General features: G+C 53.4%; 2 protein-coding genes across 2 annotated transcripts in view; both read right to left on the reverse strand.

Moving 5' to 3' along the window:
* Nucleotides 1–22,447, reverse strand: part of LOC147086665 (uncharacterized) — a 61,678-nt gene extending 39,231 nt beyond the window's left edge. The window contains exon 1 of the mRNA XM_085978292.1: nt 20,577–22,447. Within this exon, the coding sequence (XP_085834418.1) occupies nt 20,577–20,666 (90 nt within the window). The 5' untranslated portion in view covers nt 20,667–22,447. The remainder of the gene's footprint in view (nt 1–20,576) is intronic.
* LOC147086661 (uncharacterized) overlaps nt 1–25,186 on the reverse strand; it is a 730,919-nt gene that overhangs the window by 187,646 nt on the left and 518,087 nt on the right. The window lies entirely within an intron of this gene.

Consider the following 25,186-nt stretch of genomic DNA (forward strand, 5'->3'; position numbering starts at 1 on the left):
ACTGTGAGACACGTTACACTGGGACACGTTACACTGGGACACGTTACAGTGGGACACATTACACTGGAGCACGTTACACTGTGAGACACGTTACACTGGGACACGTTACACTGGGAGACACGTTACACTAGGGGACACGTTACATTGGGGACACGTTACAGTGGGACACATTACACTGGGACACGTTACACTGTGAGACACGTTACACTGGGACACGTTACAGTGGGACACATTACACTGGGACACGTTACACTGTGGGACACGTTACACTGGGACACGTTACACTGTGGAGACACGTTGCACTAGGGGACACGTTACATTGGCGACACGTTACACTGGGACACGTTACACTGGGGGACACGTTACACTGGGGGACATGTTACACTGGGACACGTTAAACTGGGACGCGTTGCACTGGGTCATGTTACACTGGGGGACACGCTACACTGGGGGACACGTTGCACTGGGGTCACATTAGAGTGGGAATCGTTACACTGGGAGACACATTACACTGGGAGGCATGTTGCACTGGGACACGTTACCACTGGCGCACGTTACACTGGGACACTTTACATTGGGGACACGTTACACTGGGACACGTTAAACTGTGACATGTTACACTGGGACATGTTACACTGGGACACGTTACACTGGGAGACATGTTACACTGGGACACGTTACACTGGGAGACACGTTACACTGGGACACGTTACACTGGGAGACACATTACACTGGGACACGTTACACTGGCAGACACGTTACACTGGGGGACAGGGTACACTGGGAGACACGTTACACTGGGACATGTTACACTGCGAGACACATTACATTGGGACACATGACACTGGGACACGTTATACTGGGAAACGTTACACTGGGAGTCACATTACACTGTGATACGTTACACTGGGAGACACGTTACACTGGGATACTTTACACTGGGAGACACGTTACACTGGGATACGTTACACTGGGAGACATGTTACACTGGGAGACACATTACACTGGGACACGTTACACTGGGACACGTTACACTGGGACACGTTACACTGGGAGACATGTTACACTGGGAGACACGTTACACTGGGACACGTTACACTGGGACACGTTACAAAGGGACAAGTTAAACTGGGACATGTTACACTGGGACACGTTACACTGGGACACGTTACACTGGGAGACACGCTACACTGGGAGACACGTTACACTGGGAGACACATTGCACTGGGAGACACGTTACACTTGGGGACACCTTACACTTGGGGACACGTTACACTTGGGGACACGTTACACTGGGACACGTTACACTGGGACACGTTACACTGGGAGACACGTTACACTGGGAGACACGTTACACTAGGGGACACGTTACACTGGGGGACAGGTTATACTGGGACATGTTACACTGGGACACGTTACACTGGGAGACACGTTACACTGGGAAACGTTACAGTGGGACACATTACACTGCGACAGGTTACACTGTGAGACACGTTACACTGGGACACGTTACGCTGGGACACGTTACAGTGGGACACATTACACTGGGACACGTTACACTGTGGGACACGTTACAGTGGGACACGTTACACTGGGCGACACGTTACACTAGTGGACACGTTACATTGGGGACACGTTACACTGGGACACGTTACACTGGGGGACACGTTACACTGGGGGACATGTTACACTGGGACACGTTAAACTGGGACGTGTTGCACTGGGTCATGTTATACTGGGGACACGCTACACTGGGGGACATGTTACACTGGGGTCACATTAGAGTGGGAATCGTTACACTGGGAGACGCATTACACTGGGAGGCATGTTACACTGGGACACATTACACTAGGTCACATCACACTGGGACACGTTACACTGGGACACATTACACTGGGAGACATGTTACACTGGGACACGTTACACTGGGAGACACGTTAAACTGGGACACGTTACACTGGGAGACACGTTACACTGGGACACGTTACACTGCGAGACACATTACACTGGGACATGTGACACTGGGACACGTTACACTGGGAAACATTACACTGGGAGACACGTTACACTGGGATACTTTACACTGGGAGACACGTTACACTGGGACACGTTACACTGGGAGACATGTTACACTGGGAGACACGTTACACTGGGACACGTTACACTGGGACACGTTACACTGGGACACGTTACACTGGGAGACATGTTACACTGGGAGACAAGTTACACTGGGACACGTTACACTGGGACACGTTACAAAGGGACAAGTTAAACTGGGGCATGTTACACTGGGACACGTTACACTGGGACACGTTACACTGGGAGACACGCTACACTGGGAGACACGCTACACTGGGAGACACGTTACACTGGGACACGTTACACTGGGAGACACGTTACACTAGGGGACACGTTACATTGGGGACACGTTACAGTGGGACACATTACACTGGGACACGTTACACTGTGAGACACGTTACACTGGGACACGTTACAGTGGGACACATTACACTGGGACACGTTACACTGTGGGACACGTTACACTGGGACACGTTACACTTGGAGACACGTTGCACTAGGGGACACGTTACATTGGCGACACGTTACACTGGGACACGTTACACTGGGGGACACGTTACACTGGGGGACATGTTACACTGGGACACGTTAAACTGGGACGCGTTGCACTGGGTCATGTTACACTGGGGGACACGCTACACTGGGGGACACGTTACACTGGGGGACACGCTACACTGGGGGACACGTTACACTGGGGTCACATTAGAGTGGGAATCGTTACACTGGGAGACACATTACACTGGGAGGCATGTTGCACTGGGACACGTTACCACTGGCGCACGTTACACTGGGACACTTTACATTGGGGACACGTTACACTGGGACACGTTAAACTGTGACATGTTACACTGGGACATGTTACACTGGGACACGTTACACTGGGAGACATGTTACACTGGGACACGTTACACTGGGAGACACGTTACACTGGGACACGTTACACTGGGAGACACATTACACTGGGACACGTTACACTGGCAGACACGTTACACTGGGGGACCGGGTACACTGGGAGACACGTTACACTGGGACATGTTACACTGCGAGACACATTACATTGGGACACGTGACACTGGGACACGTTATACTGGGAAACGTTACACTGGGAGTCACATTACACTGTGATACGTTACACTGGGAGACACGTTACACTGGGATACTTTACACTGGGAGACACGTTACACTGGGATACGTTACACTGGGAGACATGTTACACTGGGAGACACATTACACTGGGACACGTTACACTGGGACACGTTACACTGGGACACGTTACACTGGGAGACATGTTACACTGGGAGACACGTTACACTGGGACACGTTACACTGGGACACGTTACAAAGGGACAAGTTAAACTGGGACATGTTACACTGGGACACGTTACACTGGGACACGTTACACTGGGAGACACGCTGCACTGGGAGACACGTTACACTGGGAGACACATTGCACTGGGAGACACGTTACACTTGGGGACACCTTACACTTGGGGACACGTTACACTTGGGGACACGTTACACTGGGACACGTTACACTGGGACACGTTACACTGGGAGACACGTTACACTGGGAGACACGTTACACTAGGGGACACGTTACACTGGGGGACAGGTTATACTGGGACATGTTATACTGGGACACGTTACACTGGGAGACACGTTACACTGGGAAACGTTACAGTGGGACACATTACACTGCGACAGGTTACACTGTGAGACACGTTACACTGGGACACGTTACACTGGGACACGTTACAGTGGGACACATTACACTGGGACACGTTACACTGTGGGACACGTTACAGTGGGACACGTTACACTGGGCGACACGTTACACTAGTGGACACGTTAAATTCGGGACACGTTACACTGGGACACGTTACACTGGGGGACATGTTACACTGGGGGACATGTTACACTGGGACACGTTAAACTGGGACGTGTTGCACTGGGTCATGTTATACTGGGGGACACGCTACACTGGGGGACATGTTACACTGGGGTCACATTAGAGTGGGAATCGTTACACTGGGAGACGCATTACACTGGGAGGCATGTTACACTGGGACACATTACACTGGGTCACGTCACACTGGGACACGTTACACTGGGACACATTACACTGAGAGACATGTTACACTGGGACACGTTACACTGGGAGACACGTTAAACTGGGACACGTTACACTGGGAGACACATTACACTGGGACACGTTACACTGGCAGACACGTTACACTGGGACACGTTACACTGCGAGACACATTACACTGGGACATGTGACACTGGGACACGTTACACTGGGAAACATTACACTGGGAGACACGTTACACTGGGATACTTTACACTGGGAGACACGTTACACTGGGATACGTTACACTGGGAGACATGTTACACTGGGAGACACGTTACACTGGGACACGTTACACTGGGACACGTTACACTGGGACACGTTACACTGGGACACGTTACAAAGGGACAAGTTAAACTGGGGCATGTTACACTGGGACACGTTACACTGGGACACGTTACACTGGGAGACACGCTACACTGGGAGACACGTTACACTGGGAGACACATTGCACTGGGAGACACGTTACACTTGGGGACACGTTACACTTGGGGACACGTTACACTTGGGGACACGTTACACTTGGGGACACGTTACACTGGGACACGTTACACTGGGAGACACGTTACACTGGGACACGTTACACTTGGGGACACGTTACACTGGGACACGTTACACTGGGACACGTTACACTGGGACACGTTACACTGGGAGACACGTTACACTGGGAGACACGTTGCACTGGGACACGTTACACTGGGGGACTCGTTACACTGGAGGACACGTTACACTGGGACACGTTACACTGGGACTCGTTACACTGGGGGACTCGTTACACTGGGACACATTACACTTGGGGGCACGTTACACTGGGACACATTACACTGGGACACGTTACACTGGGAGACACGTTACACTGGGACACGTTACACTGGAACGCGTTACACTGGTCACGCCACACTGGGACACGTTACACTGGGCAAACATTACACTGGGACACGTTAAACTGGGACTCGTTACACTGGGGGGCATGTTACACTGGGACACGTTACACTGGGACACGTTACACTGGGGGACACGTTACACTGGAAACCTGTTACACTGGGGACACGTTACACTGGGGGACACCTTACACTGGGGGACACGTTACAGTGGGACACGCTGCACTGGGACAGGTTACACTGGGAGACACGTTACACTGGGGACACGTCGCACAGGGGCACGTTACACTGGGCATGCGTCACACTGGGACACGTTACACTGGGGGATATGTTACACTGGGACACTGGGACATGTTACACTGGGACACGTTACACTTGGGACACGTTACACTGGGACACGTTACACTGGGAGACACGTTACACTGGGAGACACGTTACACTAGGGGACACGTTACACTGGGGGACAGGTTATACTGGGACATGTTACACTGGGACACGTTACACTGGGAGACACGTTACACTGGGAAACGTTACAGTGGGACACATTACACTGCGACAGGTTACACTGTGAGACACGTTACACTGGGACACGTTACACTGGGACACGTTACAGTGGGACACATTACACTGGGACACGTTACACTGTGGGACACGTTACAGTGGGACACGTTACACTGGGACACGTTACACTGGGGGACACGTTACACTGGGGGACATGTTACACTGGGACACGTTAAACTGGGACGTGTTGCACTGGGTCATGTTATACTGGGGGACACGCTACACTGGGGGACATGTTACACTGGGGTCACATTAGAGTGGGAATCGTTACACTGGGAGACGCATTACACTGGGAGGCATGTTACACTGGGACACATTACACTGGGTCACGTCACACTGGGACACGTTACACTGGGACACATTACACTGGGAGACATGTTACACTGGGACACGTTACACTGGGAGACACGTTAAACTGGGACACGTTACACTGGGAGACACATTACACTGGGACACGTTACACTGGCAGACACGTTACACTGGGACACGTTACACTGCGAGACACATTACACTGGGACATGTGACACTGGGACACGTTACACTGGGAAACATTACACTGGGAGACACGTTACACTGGGATACGTTACACTGGGAGACATGTTACACTGGGAGACACGTTACACTGGGAGACACGTTACACTGGGACACGTTACACTGGGACACGTTACACTGGGACACGTTACACTGGGAGACATGTTACACTGGGAGACAAGTTACACTGGGACACGTTACACTGGGACACGTTACAAAGGGACAAGTTAAACTGGGGCATGTTACACTGGGACACGTTACACTGGGACACGTTACACTGGGAGACACGCTACACTGGGAGACAAGTTACACTGGGAGACACATTGCACTGGGAGACACATTACACTTGGGGACACGTTACACTTGGGGACACGTTACACTTGGGGACACGTTACACTGGGACACGTTACACTGGGAGACACGTTACACTGGGACACGTTACACTGGGAGACACGTTACACTGGGACACGTTACACTGGGAGACACGTTACACTGGGACGCGTTACACTGGGACACGTTACACTGGGACACGTTACACTGGGACACGTTACACTGGGACACGTTACACTGGGAGACACGTTACACTGGGACACGTTACACTGGGACACGTTACACTGGGAGACACGTTACACTGGGAGACACGTTACACTGGGAGACACGTTACACTGGGACGCGTTACACTGGGAGACACGTTGCACTGGGACACGTTACACTGGGACACGTTACACTGGGACACGTTACACTGGGACGCGTTACACTGGGAGACACGTTGCACTGGGACACGTTACACTGGGACACGTTACACTGGGACGCGTTACACTGGGAGACACGTTGCACTGGGACACGTTACACTGGGAGACATGTTACACTGGGACACGTTACACTGGGACACGTTACACTGGGACACGTTACACTGGGACACGTTACACTGGGAGACACGTTACACTGGGAGACACGTTACACTGGGACGCGTTACACTGGGAGACACGATGCACTGGGACACGTTACACTGGGACACGTTACACTGGGAGACACGTTGCACTGGGACACGTTACACTGGGACACGTTACACTGGGACACGTTACACTGGGAGACACGTTGCACTGGGACACGTTACACTGGGACACGTTACACTGGGACACGTTACACTGGGACACGTTGCACTGGGACACGTTACACTGGGACACGTTACACTGGGACACGTTACACTGGGACACGTTGCACTGCGACACGTTACACTGGGAGACACGTTACACTGGGACACGTTACACTGGGACACGTTACACTGGGAGACACGTTACACTGGGAGACACGTTACACTAGGGGACACGTTACACTGGGGGACAGGTTATACTGGGACATGTTACACTGGGACACGTTACACTGGGAGACACGTTACACTGGGAAACGTTACAGTGGGACACATTACACTGCGACAGGTTACACTGTGAGACACGTTACACTGGGACACGTTACACTGGGACACGTTACAGTGGGACACATTACACTGGGACACGTTACACTGTGGGACACGTTACAGTGGGACACGTTACACTGGGACACGTTACACTGGGGGACACGTTACACTGGGGGACATGTTACACTGGGACACGTTAAACTGGGACGTGTTGCACTGGGTCATGTTATACTGGGGGACACGCTACACTGGGGGACATGTTACACTGGGGTCACATTAGAGTGGGAATCGTTACACTGGGAGACGCATTACACTGGGAGGCATGTTACACTGGGACACATTACACTGGGTCACGTCACACTGGGACACGTTACACTGGGACACATTACACTGGGAGACATGTTACACTGGGACACGTTACACTGGGAGACACGTTAAACTGGGACACGTTACACTGGGAGACACATTACACTGGGACACGTTACACTGGCAGACACGTTACACTGGGACACGTTACACTGCGAGACACATTACACTGGGACATGTGACACTGGGACACGTTACACTGGGAAACATTACACTGGGAGACACGTTACACTGGGATACGTTACACTGGGAGACATGTTACACTGGGAGACACGTTACACTGGGAGACACGTTACACTGGGACACGTTACACTGGGACACGTTACACTGGGAGACATGTTACACTGGGAGACAAGTTACACTGGGACATGTGACACTGGGACACGTTACACTGGGAAACATTACACTGGGAGACACGTTACACTGGGATACGTTACACTGGGAGACATGTTACACTGGGAGACACGTTACACTGGGAGACACGTTACACTGGGACACGTTACACTGGGACACGTTACACTGGGACACGTTACACTGGGAGACATGTTACACTGGGAGACAAGTTACACTGGGACACGTTACACTGGGACACGTTACAAAGGGACAAGTTAAACTGGGGCATGTTACACTGGGACACGTTACACTGGGACACGTTACACTGGGAGACACGCTACACTGGGAGACAAGTTACACTGGGAGACACATTGCACTGGGAGACACATTACACTTGGGGACACGTTACACTTGGGGACACGTTACACTTGGGGACACGTTACACTGGGACACGTTACACTGGGAGACACGTTACACTGGGACACGTTACACTGGGAGACACGTTACACTGGGACACGTTACACTGGGAGACACGTTACACTGGGACGCGTTACACTGGGACACGTTACACTGGGACACGTTACACTGGGACACGTTACACTGGGACACGTTACACTGGGAGACACGTTACACTGGGACACGTTACACTGGGACACGTTACACTGGGAGACACGTTACACTGGGAGACACGTTACACTGGGAGACACGTTACACTGGGACGCGTTACACTGGGAGACACGTTGCACTGGGACACGTTACACTGGGACACGTTACACTGGGACACGTTACACTGGGACGCGTTACACTGGGAGACACGTTGCACTGGGACACGTTACACTGGGACACGTTACACTGGGACGCGTTACACTGGGAGACACGTTGCACTGGGACACGTTACACTGGGAGACATGTTACACTGGGACACGTTACACTGGGACACGTTACACTGGGACACGTTACACTGGGACACGTTACACTGGGAGACACGTTACACTGGGAGACACGTTACACTGGGACGCGTTACACTGGGAGACACGATGCACTGGGACACGTTACACTGGGACACGTTACACTGGGAGACACGTTGCACTGGGACACGTTACACTGGGACACGTTACACTGGGACACGTTACACTGGGAGACACGTTGCACTGGGACACGTTACACTGGGACACGTTGCACTGGGACACGTTACACTGGGACACGTTGCACTGGGACACGTTACACTGGGACGCGTTACACTGGGAGACACGTTGCACTGGGACACGTTACACTGGGACACGTTACACTGGGAGACACGTTACACTGGGACACGTTACACTGGGAGACACGTTACACTGGGACGCGTTACACTGGGAGACACGTTACACTGGGACACGTTACACTGGGACACGTTACACTGGGACACGTTACACTGGGAGACACGTTACACTGGGACGCGTTACACTGGGAGACACGTTGCACTGGGACACGTTACACTGGGAGACACGTTATACTGGGACGCGTTACACTGGGAGACACGTTGCACTGGGACACGTTACACTGGGACACGTTACACTGGGACACGTTACACTGGGACACGTTACACTGGGACACGTTGCACTGGGACACGTTACACTGGGACACGTTACACTGGGACACGTTACACTGGGACACGTTGCACTGGGACACGTTACACTGGGACACGTTACACTGGGAGACACGTTGCACTGGGAGACACGTTACACTGGGACACGTTACACTGGGACACGTTACACTGGGAGACACGTTACACTGGGAGACACGTTACACTGGGACGCGTTACACTGGGAGACACGTTACACTGGGACACGTTACACTGGGACACGTTACACTGGGACACGTTACACTGGGAGACACGTTACACTGGGAGACACGTTACACTGGGACGCGTTACACTGGGAGACACGTTGCACTGGGACACGTTACACTGGGACACGTTACACTGGGACACGTTACACTGGGACACGTTACACTGGGAGACACGTTACACTGGGACGCGTTACACTGGGACACGTTACACTGGGAGACACGTTGCACTGGGACACGTTACACTGGGGGACTCGTTACACTGGAGGACACGTTACACTGGGACACGTTACACTGGGACTCGTTACACTGGGGGACTCGTTACACTGGGACACATTACACTTGGGGGCACGTTACACTGGGACACATTACACTGGGACACGTTACACTGGGAGACACGTTACACTGGGACACGTTACACTGGAACGCATTACACTGGTCACGCCACACTGGGACACGTTACACTGGGCAAACATTACACTGGGACACGTTAAACTGGGACTCGTTACACTGGGGGGCATGTTACACTGGGACACGTTACACTGGGACACGTTACACTGGGGGACACGTTACACTGGAAACCTGTTACACTGGGACACGTTACACTGGGGGACACCTTACACTGGGGGACATGTTACAGTGGGACACGCTGCACTGGGACAGGTTACACTGGGAGACATGTTACACTGGGGACACGTCGCACAGGGGCACGTTACACTGGGCATGCGTCACACTGGGACACGTTACACTGGGGGATATGTTACACTGGGACACTGGGACATGTTACACTGGGACACGTTACACTTGGGACACGTTACACTGGGACACGTTACACTGGGACATGTTACACTGGGGGACACATTACACTGGGAGACATGTTACACTGGGGGACACGTTACACTGGGGGACTCATTACACTGGGAGACTCGTCACACTGGGACACGTTACACTTGGGGAGTCGTTACACTGGGAGACATTGGGAGACATGTTACACTGAATGACACGTTACACTGGGACTCGTTACACTGGGACACGTTACACTGGGGGGCACGTTACACTGGGACACGTTACACTGGGACATGTTACACTGGGACACGTTACACTGGGAGACACGTTACACTGGGACACGTTACACTTGGGGACACGTTACACTGGGACACGTTACACTGGGACACGTTACACTGGGACACGTTACACTGGGAGACACGTTACACTGGGAGACACGTTGCACTGGGACACGTTACACTGGGGGACTCGTTACACTGGAGGACACGTTACACTGGGACACGTTACACTGGGACTCGTTACACTGGGGGACTCGTTACACTGGGACACATTACACTTGGGGGCACGTTACACTGGGACACATTACACTGGGACACGTTACACTGGGAGACACGTTACACTGGGACACGTTACACTGGAACGCGTTACACTGGTCACGCCACACTGGGACACGTTACACTGGGCAAACATTACACTGGGACACGTTAAACTGGGACTCGTTACACTGGGGGGCATGTTACACTGGGACACGTTACACTGGGACACGTTACACTGGGGGACACGTTACACTGGAAACCTGTTACACTGGGACACGTTACACTGGGGGACACCTTACACTGGGGGACACGTTACAGTGGGACACGCTGCACTGGGACAGGTTACACTGGGAGACACGTTACACTGGGGACACGTCGCACAGGGGCACGTTACACTGGGCATGCGTCACACTGGGACACGTTACACTGGGGGATATGTTACACTGGGACACTGGGACATGTTACACTGGGACACGTTACACTTGGGACACGTTACACTGGGACACGTTACACTGGGAGACACGTTACACTGGGAGACACGTTACACTAGGGGACACGTTACACTGGGGGACAGGTTATACTGGGACATGTTACACTGGGACACGTTACACTGGGAGACACGTTACACTGGGAAACGTTACAGTGGGACACATTACACTGCGACAGGTTACACTGTGAGACACGTTACACTGGGACACGTTACACTGGGACACGTTACAGTGGGACACATTACACTGGGACACGTTACACTGTGGGACACGTTACAGTGGGACACGTTACACTGGGACACGTTACACTGGGGGACACGTTACACTGGGGGACATGTTACACTGGGACACGTTAAACTGGGACGTGTTGCACTGGGTCATGTTATACTGGGGGACACGCTACACTGGGGGACATGTTACACTGGGGTCACATTAGAGTGGGAATCGTTACACTGGGAGACGCATTACACTGGGAGGCATGTTACACTGGGACACATTACACTGGGTCACGTCACACTGGGACACGTTACACTGGGACACATTACACTGGGAGACATGTTACACTGGGACACGTTACACTGGGAGACACGTTAAACTGGGACACGTTACACTGGGAGACACATTACACTGGGACACGTTACACTGGCAGACACGTTACACTGGGACACGTTACACTGCGAGACACATTACACTGGGACATGTGACACTGGGACACGTTACACTGGGAAACATTACACTGGGAGACACGTTACACTGGGATACGTTACACTGGGAGACATGTTACACTGGGAGACACGTTACACTGGGAGACACGTTACACTGGGACACGTTACACTGGGACACGTTACACTGGGACACGTTACACTGGGAGACATGTTACACTGGGAGACAAGTTACACTGGGACACGTTACACTGGGACACGTTACAAAGGGACAAGTTAAACTGGGGCATGTTACACTGGGACACGTTACACTGGGACACGTTACACTGGGAGACACGCTACACTGGGAGACAAGTTACACTGGGAGACACATTGCACTGGGAGACACATTACACTTGGGGACACGTTACACTTGGGGACACGTTACACTTGGGGACACGTTACACTGGGACACGTTACACTGGGAGACACGTTACACTGGGACACGTTACACTGGGAGACACGTTACACTGGGACACGTTACACTGGGAGACACGTTACACTGGGACGCGTTACACTGGGACACGTTACACTGGGACACGTTACACTGGGACACGTTACACTGGGACACGTTACACTGGGAGACACGTTACACTGGGACACGTTACACTGGGACACGTTACACTGGGAGACACGTTACACTGGGAGACACGTTACACTGGGAGACACGTTACACTGGGACGCGTTACACTGGGAGACACGTTGCACTGGGACACGTTACACTGGGACACGTTACACTGGGACACGTTACACTGGGACGCGTTACACTGGGAGACACGTTGCACTGGGACACGTTACACTGGGACACGTTACACTGGGACGCGTTACACTGGGAGACACGTTGCACTGGGACACGTTACACTGGGAGACATGTTACACTGGGACACGTTACACTGGGACACGTTACACTGGGACACGTTACACTGGGACACGTTACACTGGGAGACACGTTACACTGGGAGACACGTTACACTGGGACGCGTTACACTGGGAGACACGATGCACTGGGACACGTTACACTGGGACACGTTACACTGGGAGACACGTTGCACTGGGACACGTTACACTGGGACACGTTACACTGGGACACGTTACACTGGGAGACACGTTGCACTGGGACACGTTACACTGGGACACGTTACACTGGGACACGTTACACTGGGACACGTTGCACTGGGACACGTTACACTGGGACACGTTACACTGGGACACGTTACACTGGGACACGTTGCACTGCGACACGTTACACTGGGAGACACGTTACACTGGGACACGTTACACTGGGACACGTTACACTGGGAGACACGTTACACTGGGAGACACGTTACACTAGGGGACACGTTACACTGGGGGACAGGTTATACTGGGACATGTTACACTGGGACACGTTACACTGGGAGACACGTTACACTGGGAAACGTTACAGTGGGACACATTACACTGCGACAGGTTACACTGTGAGACACGTTACACTGGGACACGTTACACTGGGACACGTTACAGTGGGACACATTACACTGGGACACGTTACACTGTGGGACACGTTACAGTGGGACACGTTACACTGGGACACGTTACACTGGGGGACACGTTACACTGGGGGACATGTTACACTGGGACACGTTAAACTGGGACGTGTTGCACTGGGTCATGTTATACTGGGGGACACGCTACACTGGGGGACATGTTACACTGGGGTCACATTAGAGTGGGAATCGTTACACTGGGAGACGCATTACACTGGGAGGCATGTTACACTGGGACACATTACACTGGGTCACGTCACACTGGGACACGTTACACTGGGACACATTACACTGGGAGACATGTTACACTGGGACACGTTACACTGGGAGACACGTTAAACTGGGACACGTTACACTGGGAGACACATTACACTGGGACACGTTACACTGGCAGACACGTTACACTGGGACACGTTACACTGCGAGACACATTACACTGGGACATGTGACACTGGGACACGTTACACTGGGAAACATTACACTGGGAGACACGTTACACTGGGATACGTTACACTGGGAGACATGTTACACTGGGAGACACGTTACACTGGGAGACACGTTACACTGGGACACGTTACACTGGGACACGTTACACTGGGAGACATGTTACACTGGGAGACAAGTTACACTGGGACATGTGACACTGGGACACGTTACACTGGGAAACATTACACTGGGAGACACGTTACACTGGGATACGTTACACTGGGAGACATGTTACACTGGGAGACACGTTACACTGGGAGACACGTTACACTGGGACACGTTACACTGGGACACGTTACACTGGGACACGTTACACTGGGAGACATGTTACACTGGGAGACAAGTTACACTGGGACACGTTACACTGGGACACGTTACAAAGGGACAAGTTAAACTGGGGCATGTTACACTGGGACACGTTACACTGGGACACGTTACACTGGGAGACACGCTACACTGGGAGACAAGTTACACTGGGAGACACATTGCACTGGGAGACACATTACACTTGGGGACACGTTACACTTGGGGACACGTTACACTTGGGGACACGTTACACTGGGACACGTTACACTGGGAGACACGTTACACTGGGACACGTTACACTGGGAGACACGTTACACTGGGACACGTTACACTGGGAGACACGTTACACTGGGACGCGTTACACTGGGACACGTTACACTGGGACACGTTACACTGGGACACGTTACACTGGGACACGTTACACTGGGAGACACGTTACACTGGGACACGTTACACTGGGACACGTTACACTGGGAGACACGTTACACTGGGAGACACGTTACACTGGGAGACACGTTACACTGGGACGCGTTACACTGGGAGACACGTTGCACTGGGACACGTTACACTGGGACACGTTACACTGGGACACGTTACACTGGGACGCGTTACACTGGGAGACACGTTGCACTGGGACACGTTACACTGGGACACGTTACACTGGGACGCGTTACACTGGGAGACACGTTGCACTGGGACACGTTACACTGGGAGACATGTTACACTGGGACACGTTACACTGGGACACGTTACACTGGGACACGTTACACTGGGACACGTTACACTGGGAGACACGTTACACTGGGAGACACGTTACACTGGGACGCGTTACACTGGGAGACACGATGCACTGGGACACGTTACACTGGGACACGTTACACTGGGAGACACGTTGCACTGGGACACGTTACACTGGGACACGTTACACTGGGACACGTTACACTGGGAGACACGTTGCACTGGGACACGTTACACTGGGACACGTTGCACTGGGACACGTTACACTGGGACACGTTGCACTGGGACACGTTACACTGGGACGCGTTACACTGGGAGACACGTTGCACTGGGACACGTTACACTGGGACACGTTACACTGGGAGACACGTTACACTGGGACACGTTACACTGGGAGACACGTTACACTGGGACGCGTTACACTGGGAGACACGTTACACTGGGACACGTTACACTGGGACACGTTACACTGGGAGACACGTTACACTGGGACGCGTTACACTGGGAGACACGTTGCACTGGGACACGTTACACTGGGAGACACGTTATACTGGGACGCGTTACACTGGGAGACACGTTGCACTGGGACACGTTACACTGGGACACGTTACACTGGGACACGTTACACTGGGACACGTTACACTGGGACACGTTGCACTGGGACACGTTACACTGGGACACGTTACACTGGGACACGTTACACTGGGACACGTTGCACTGGGACACGTTACACTGGGACACGTTACACTGGGAGACACGTTGCACTGGGAGACACGTTACACTGGGACACGTTACACTGGGACACGTTACACTGGGAGACACGTTACACTGGGAGACACGTTACACTGGGACGCGTTACACTGGGAGACACGTTACACTGGGACACGTTACACTGGGACACGTTACACTGGGACACGTTACACTGGGAGACACGTTACACTGGGAGACACGTTACACTGGGACGCGTTACACTGGGAGACACGTTGCACTGGGACACGTTACACTGGGACACGTTACACTGGGACACGTTACACTGGGACACGTTACACTGGGAGACACGTTACACTGGGACGCGTTACACTGGGACACGTTACACTGGGAGACACGTTGCACTGGGACACGTTACACTGGGGGACTCGTTACACTGGAGGACACGTTACACTGGGACACGTTACACTGGGACTCGTTACACTGGGGGACTCGTTACACTGGGACACATTACACTTGGGGGCACGTTACACTGGGACACATTACACTGGGACACGTTACACTGGGAGACACGTTACACTGGGACACGTTACACTGGAACGCATTACACTGGTCACGCCACACTGGGACACGTTACACTGGGCAAACATTACACTGGGACACGTTAAACTGGGACTCGTTACACTGGGGGGCATGTTACACTGGGACACGTTACACTGGGACACGTTACACTGGGGGACACGTTACACTGGAAACCTGTTACACTGGGACACGTTACACTGGGGGACACCTTACACTGGGGGACATGTTACAGTGGGACACGCTGCACTGGGACAGGTTACACTGGGAGACATGTTACACTGGGGACACGTCGCACAGGGGCACGTTACACTGGGCATGCGTCACACTGGGACACGTTACACTGGGGGATATGTTACACTGGGACACTGGGACATGTTACACTGGGACACGTTACACTTGGGACACGTTACACTGGGACACGTTACACTGGGACATGTTACACTGGGGGACACATTACACTGGGAGACATGTTACACTGGGGGACACGTTACACTGGGGGACTCATTACACTGGGAGACTCGTCACACTGGGACACGTTACACTTGGGGAGTCGTTACACTGGGAGACATTGGGAGACATGTTACACTGAATGACACGTTACACTGGGACTCGTTACACTGGGACACGTTACACTGGGGGGCACGTTACACTGGGACACGTTACACTGGGACATGTTACACTGGGATACGTTACACTGGGTCACGTCACACTGGGACACGTCACACTGGGACACATTACACTGGGACACTTTACACTGGGGGACACGTTACACTGGGACACGTTACACTGGGACACGTTACACTGGCACATGTTACACTGGGTCATGTCACACTGGGGCACGTCACACTGGGTCACGTCACACTGGGACATGTCACACTGGGACACGTCACACTGGGACACGTCACACTGGGGGACACATCACACTGGGGGACACGTTACACTGGGACACGTTACACTGGGACACGTTATACTGGGGCACGTTATACTGGGGCACGTTACACTGGGACATGTTACACTGGGGGACACGTAACAATGGGACACATTACACTGGGACTCGTTACACTGGGAGACATGTTACACTGGGACACATTGCACTGGGGGCACGTTACACTGGGAGACACGTTACACTGGGGGACACGTTACACTGGGGGACTCGTTACACTGGGAGACGTTACACTGGGTGTCACGTCACACTGGGTCACGTTACACTGGGGGACACGCTACACTGGGAGACACGTTACACTGGGAGACACGTTACACTGGGAGAAGTTACACTGGGACACGTTACCCCGGGGCACGTTACACTGGGGGACACGTTACACTGGGACTCGTTACACTGGGAGACATGTTACACTGGGACACATTGCACTGGGGGACACGTTACACTGGGAGACACGTTACACTGGGAGACACGTTACACTGGGGGACACGTTACACTGGGAGTCACGTCACACTGGGACATGTTACACTGGGACACGTTACACTGGGGGGCACGTTACACTGGGACACGTTACACTGGGACACATTACACTGGGTCACGTCACACTGGGACACGTTACACTGGGACACTTTACTCTGGGACATGTTACACTGGGGGACACATTACACTGGGACACGTTACGCTGGGACACGTTACACTCAGGGACTCGCTACACTGGGTCATGTTACACTGGGAGACACGTTACACTGGGACACGTTACACTGGGACACGTTACACTGGGGGACACGTTACAATGGGACACGTTACACTGGGACACGTTACACTGGGGGGCACGTTACACTGGGACACGTTACACTGGGTCACGTCACACTGGGACATGTTGCACCGGGACATCTTACACTGGGACACATTACACTGGGACATGTTACACTGGGAGACACATTACACTGGGACACGTTACGCTGGGACACGTTACAGTGGGACACGTTACACTGGGACACGTTACAGTGGGACACATTACACTGGGACACGTTACTCTGTGAGACACGTTACACTGGGACACGTTACACTGGGACATGTTGCACTGGGTCATGTTACACTGGGAGACACGTTACACTGGGAGACACGTTACACTAGGGGACACGTTACACTGGGGAGACGTTACACTGGGACACGTTACACTGGGGGACACGTTACACTGGGACACGTTACACTGGGGGACACGATACACTGGGAGACGCATTACACTGGGAGGCACATTACACTGGGACACATTACACTGGGTCACGTCACACTGGGACACGTTACCACTGGGACACGTTACACTGGGACACTTTACATTGGGGACACGTTACACTGGGACACGTTGCACTGGGACACGTTACACTGGGACATGTTACACTGGGACACGTTACACTGGGACACGTTACACTGGGAGACATGTTACACTGGGAGACACGTTACACTGGGACACGTTACACTGGGAGACACGTTACACTGGGGGACACGTTGCACTGGGAGACATGTTATACTGGGATACTTTACACTGGGAGGCATGTTACACTGGGACACGTTACACTGGGACATGTTACACTGGGACACGTTACACTGGGAGACACGTTACGCTGGGAGACACGTTACACTGGGTCACGTCACACTGGGAGACACGTTACACTGGGAGACACGTTACAGTTGGACATGTTACACTGGGACACGTTACACTGGGACATGTTACACCGGGAGACACGTTACACTGGGAGACACGTTACACTGCGTCACGTCACACTGAGACGCGTTACACTGGGACACGTTACACTGGGATACTTTACACTGGGAGACACGTTACACTGGGATACGTTACACTGGGAGACACGTTACACTGGGAGACACGTTACACTGGGACACGTTACACTGGGACACGTTACACTGGGACATGTTACACTGGGAGACATGTTACACTGAGAGACACGTTACACTGGGTCACGTCACACTGAGACACGTTACACTGGGACACATTACACTGGGACACGTTACACTGGTTCACGTCACACTTGGAGACACGTTACACTAGGACATTTTACACCATAAGCAACACCCCCAACCAACTGTCACTGTCACTGAATTCCGCCGCTCCCCGCCAGAGCCCCATTAACACTGTGAAATCTCTCAGATTCTTTAATCAATGTCCCATGTTTTTCGAGCCTCTCCCTTCACCTCGCTCCCAGTATGTTAGGGAGGGAAGATGTCAGCCAGGGTTCCTGCTCCTGAGCGCTGGCCAGTGACTCGCGTGAGACGTTAAACTGAGGCCCCGTCTGCTCTCTCGGGTGGATGTAAAAGATCCCACGGCCACTATTGGAAGAAGAGCAGGGGGAGTTCTCCCCGGTGTCCTGGGGCCAATATTTATCCCTCAACCAACATCACTAAAAAACAGATGATCCGGTCATTATCACATTGCTGTTTGTGGGAGCTTGCTGTGCGCACATTGGCTGCCACGTTTCCCACATTACAACAGTGACTACACTTCAAAAAGTCCTTCATTGGCTGTCAAGCGCTTTGGGACGTCCTGAGGTGGTGAAAGGCGCTGGAGAAATGCGAGTCTTTCTCTTTCGAGCCAAACCCTACAACGTCCGAGATTGTACCGTCGCTGCCCTCTCACCTTTAGAAGCATGGCTGAGCCGTGACTGGCCGGGGCCTCTGGTTTCGGAGTGCGGTCAAAGCCTTGCCGCCTCTTGCTCCTCTCGTACATTGGTCCGCCGTCAATGGCGGCCGGCCTGCGACCGACCGCGGGCGATCACAGGGCTTGTAGTCCTCTCCTCCGCACTCCCCGGGGATACGCACTCGGCGAGCCACTCCAAACCGCCCCACCTCAGACAGCTCCGTCTGGTCGCTCCCCTGCCCTGTCCTTCCGTCCCTTCCTCTGCCCCGTTTCACCCTTTGTGCTGCTGATATATCTCCCAGTCCGGGCTCCACTTTGCCCGCTCTCGGTCTCACTCTTCCATCAGTGCAGGACGCACACTGTCTGCACTCGACCACTGGCTCGGGTCTTCTCCATCCTGCTTCCCTCTTTTCCTGACAAGTTGTTTGTGTGTGTTCGGTTCGGCCCCTCTCCTTCTCTCCCTCTCCCTCTGTTTCTATTTCTCTGTCTTTCTCCCTTTCTAATACTCTCTGTCTCTTTCACTTCCTCTCCCTCTCTCCCCCTTTCTCCCCCTCTTCCTTCCTCTGTCTGTCTCCCCCTCTTTCTCTCCCTTTCTTTCTCTCTCGCTCTTTCTGTCACTCTATCGCCCTCTGTCTCCCTCCCTATTTCTCTCGCTCCCTCTTTCTCTCTGTCTGACTCTACCTCTTTCTCTCTCTCCCTGTCTCTCTCCCTCTTTCTCTCTCTCCCTTTATCTCTCTCTATCTCTCTCTGACTCCCTCTTTCTGACACTCTATCTCTCTGTCTCTCTCTCTGTCTCTCCCTCTTTCTCTCTCTCTGTGACTCTCCCTCTTTCTCTCTCTCTCTCTTTCTCTCTCTCCCTCTTTCTCTCCCTCTTTCTCTCTCTCCCTCTCTCTCTCTCTCCCTCTCTCTCTGTCTCTCTTTCTTTCTCTCTCTCTGTGACTCTCCCTCTGTCTCTCGCTCTGTCTCTCTCTCTCTGACTCTCCCTCTTCCTCTCTCTCTCTCTTCCTCTCTCTCTCTCTTTCTCTCTCTCCCTCTCTCTCTCTCTCTGTCTCTCTGTCTCTGTCTCTGTCTCTCTCTCTCTGTCTCTCTCTCTCTCTCTCTCTCTCTCCCTCTCTGTCTCTCTCTCTTTCTCTCTCTCTGTGACTCTCCCTCTTTCTCTCTCTCTCTGTGACTCTCCCTCTTTCTCTCTCTCCCTCTTTCTCTCTCTCCCTCTTTCTCTCTCTCTGTGACTCTCCTAACTTCTCCTATTCCGAGCCCCAGTCTACAGCAGCCTCCTCCCACCTCTCTGTTGTTTGTTCATCCAGTGTCACAGTGAGCCGTGAGCCAGTTCCCAGTCCCGCTCTGAGGGGAGCGAGTGCTTTAGGGCAGTGATGCTTTCCTGTTTCCAGACTGACCGTGCTCTGTGCTGAGATTTGCTCTGTGGTCTGAGAGAAGGCAGAATTACCACATTCCCCCGACTACCAGAGCCCATCACAGCCGAGTACACTGAGAGAGGGGCCAGCACCGGCCTGTCCCTTTAAATCATTCCCTTAAAGGGGCAGAGTCTTCATGAAAAAAGTTCTCGGCAAATGTTTTATTTGAGGACGGAGGAGAGTGGGACAAACAGCAACAACTTGCATTTATTCAGTGCCTTTAACGTAGTAAAACATCCCAGGGCGATTCACAGGCAAAATTTGACACTGAGCCACAGAAGGAGATATTAGGGCAGGTGACCAAAAGCTTGGTCAAAGAGGTCGGTTTTAAGGAGCGTCTTAAAGGAGGAGAGAGAGGCGGAGAGGCTTAGGGAGGGAGTTGACGTGTAGTCACTGTTGTAATGTAAGAAACGCGGCAGCCAATTTGCGCACAGCAAGCTCCCACACACAGCAATGTGATAATGACCAGATCATCTGTTTTTAGTGATGTTGGTTGAGGGATAAATATTGGCCCCAGGACACCGGGGAGAACTCCCCCTGCTCTTCTTCCAATAGTGGCCGTGGGATCTTTTACGTCCACCTGAGAGAGCAGACGGGGCCTCGGATTGACGTCTCATCCGAAAGACGGCACCTCCGACAGTGCGGCGCTCCCTCAGTACTGCCCCTCCGACAGTGCGGCGCTCCCTGGGTACCGCCCCTCCGACAGTGCGACGCTCCCTCAGTACTGCCCCTCCGACAGTGCGGTGCTCCCTCAGTACCGCCCCTCCGACAGTGCGGTGCTCCCTCAGTACCGCCCCTCCGACAGTGCGGCGCTCCCTCAGTACCGCCCCTCCGACAGTGCGACGCTCCCTCAGTACTGCCCCTCCGACAGTGCGGCGCTCCCTCAGTACCGCCCCTCCGACAGTGCGGCGCTCCCTCAGTACCGCCCCTCCGACAGTGCGACGCTCCCTCAGTACTGTCCCTCCGACAGTGCGGCGCTCCCTCAGTATCGCCCCTCCGACAGTGCGGCGCTCCCTCAGTACCGCCCCTCCGACAGTGCGGCGCTCCCTCAGTACCGCCCCTCCGACAGTGCGGCGCTCCCTCAGTACTGCCCCTCCGACAATGGGGCGCTCCCTCAGTACTGCCCCTCCGACAGTGCGGCGCTCCCTCAGTACTGCCCCTCCGACAGTGCGGTGCTCTCTCAGTACTGCCCCTCCGACAGTGCAACGCTCCCTCAGTACTGCCCCTCCGACAGTGCGGCGCCCCCTCAGTACTGCCCCTCCGACAGTGCGGCGCTCCCTCAGTACCGCCCCTCCGACAGTGCGGTGCTCTCTCAGTACTGCCCCTCCGACAGTGCGCACTCCCTCAGTACTGCCCCTCCGACAGTGCGGCGCTCCCTCAGTACCGCCCCTCCGACAGTGCGGCGCTCCCTCAGTACCGCCCCTCCGACAGTGCGGCACTCCCTCAGTACAGTCCCTCGGACAGTGCGGCGCTCCCTCAGTACCGCCCCTCCGACAGTGCGGCACTCCCTCAGTACAGCCCCTCGGACAGTGCGGCGCTCCCTCAGTACTGCCCCTCCGACAGTGCGGCGCTCCCTCAGTACTGGCACTGGGAGTGTCGACCTGGGTTATGGGCCAAAGTCTCTGGAGTGGGAATCGAACCCTCGAACTTCTGACTCAGAGGCGAGGATATGGGCGTCGCTGGCAAGTCATTTATTGCCCAACCCTGGTTGCCTGGAGAAGGTGGTGGTGAGCCGCCGCCTTGAATAGTTACAGCTTCTTCATCGCAGTTTGATGCCACGTTTCCTACATTACAACAGTGACCACACTTCAAAAAGTACTTCATTGGCTGTGAAGCACTTTGGGACGTCCTGAGGTGGTGAAAGGCGCTGGAGAAATGCAAGTCTTTCTTTCATTGGCCATTTCAGAGTCAATCACGTTGCCATGGGTCTGGAGTCACCTATAGGCCCAGACCGGGGAAGGACGGCAGATTTGCTTCCCTAAAGGGGCGTTAGTGAACCGGTTGGGTTTAAGCGACAATCCGACAGCCTCACGCTCACTTTTACTGAGACCAGCAGCTCCAAATTCGGTGCCTTAGCGCCTCCCGTTAGCGCCTGCGTGCGGCGATTATGGAGCGCTAAAGTCTTACCGCCCGTGCGCAGCGAAGTCACCGCCGCCCGCCAAATTCACCAGCCGGTTTGCGGCGGCGGTGACCCCTATCGCCGCGCCCGGCTGCGGCCGCAGACCATGGCATCATCCGGCCGCGCTTCGCCCCGGGCAGCGCCCCGGACCCCAAATTCATTGACGCCCCCTGAAACATCGACGGGCAGAAACAACGGCAGCTTCGGGGGGTGGGGCGGGGTGGGGGTAGGGGGCGATGCTTAAAGACGAGGTGGCCGAGGGGAGTGAGAAGAGAAGCTCGAAGGAACAGCACCCCATCTTCCGATTAGGCACTTTACAGCCTTCCGGACTCAATATCGAGTTCAACAATTTCAGATCATAACCTCGGCCCCTATTATATTTTCATATTTTTTATCCACACTTTTGGTTTGTGCCTTTTCCTTTTTTTCCTCTCTCTCCCACATGGCAACTGTCTCTCACTCTGCCAGCGCATTTCACACTTCATCTAGAGCCATTGTTTGTTTCTTTACCTGTCCCATTACCATCTCGTCTCACCTTGAATATCTTTTAATGTCTCTTCTTTCATCCCCTCCCCCATTTACCAGCCCCCAAACTGCCTTTTAATCTGTTTCATTTGCTGCCTTTTTTTTCTCAGTTCTGACGAAGGGTTTGGCAGGAATGACGTATGAGGAGAGATTGGGTCGATTGGGCTTATACTCGCTGGAGTTTAGAAGAATGAGAGGGGATCTCATTGAAACTTATAAAATTCTAACAGGACTAGACAGACTAGATGCAGGAAGGATGTTCCCGATGGCGGGGGAGTCCAGAACCAGGGGTCACAGTCTAAGGATAAGGGGTAAGCCATTTAGGACAGAGATGAGGAGGAATTTCTTCACCCAGAGAGTGGTGAACCTGTGGAATTCTCTACCACAGAAGGCAGTAGAGGCCAATCCATTAAATATATTCAAGAAGGAGTTAGATATATTTCTTAAGGCTAAAGGGATCAAGGGATATAGGGAGAAGGCAGGGACAGGGTACTGAATTTGGATGATCAGCCATGATCTCATTGAATGGCGGAGCAGGCTCGAGGGGCCGAGTG

Source organism: Somniosus microcephalus, unplaced genomic scaffold (assembly GCF_052327205.1).
Source record: "Somniosus microcephalus isolate GS21.2 unplaced genomic scaffold, FLI_Smic_1.0 unresolved_chr7, whole genome shotgun sequence".
In the NCBI taxonomy this organism is placed as follows: Eukaryota; Metazoa; Chordata; class Chondrichthyes; order Squaliformes; family Somniosidae; genus Somniosus; species Somniosus microcephalus.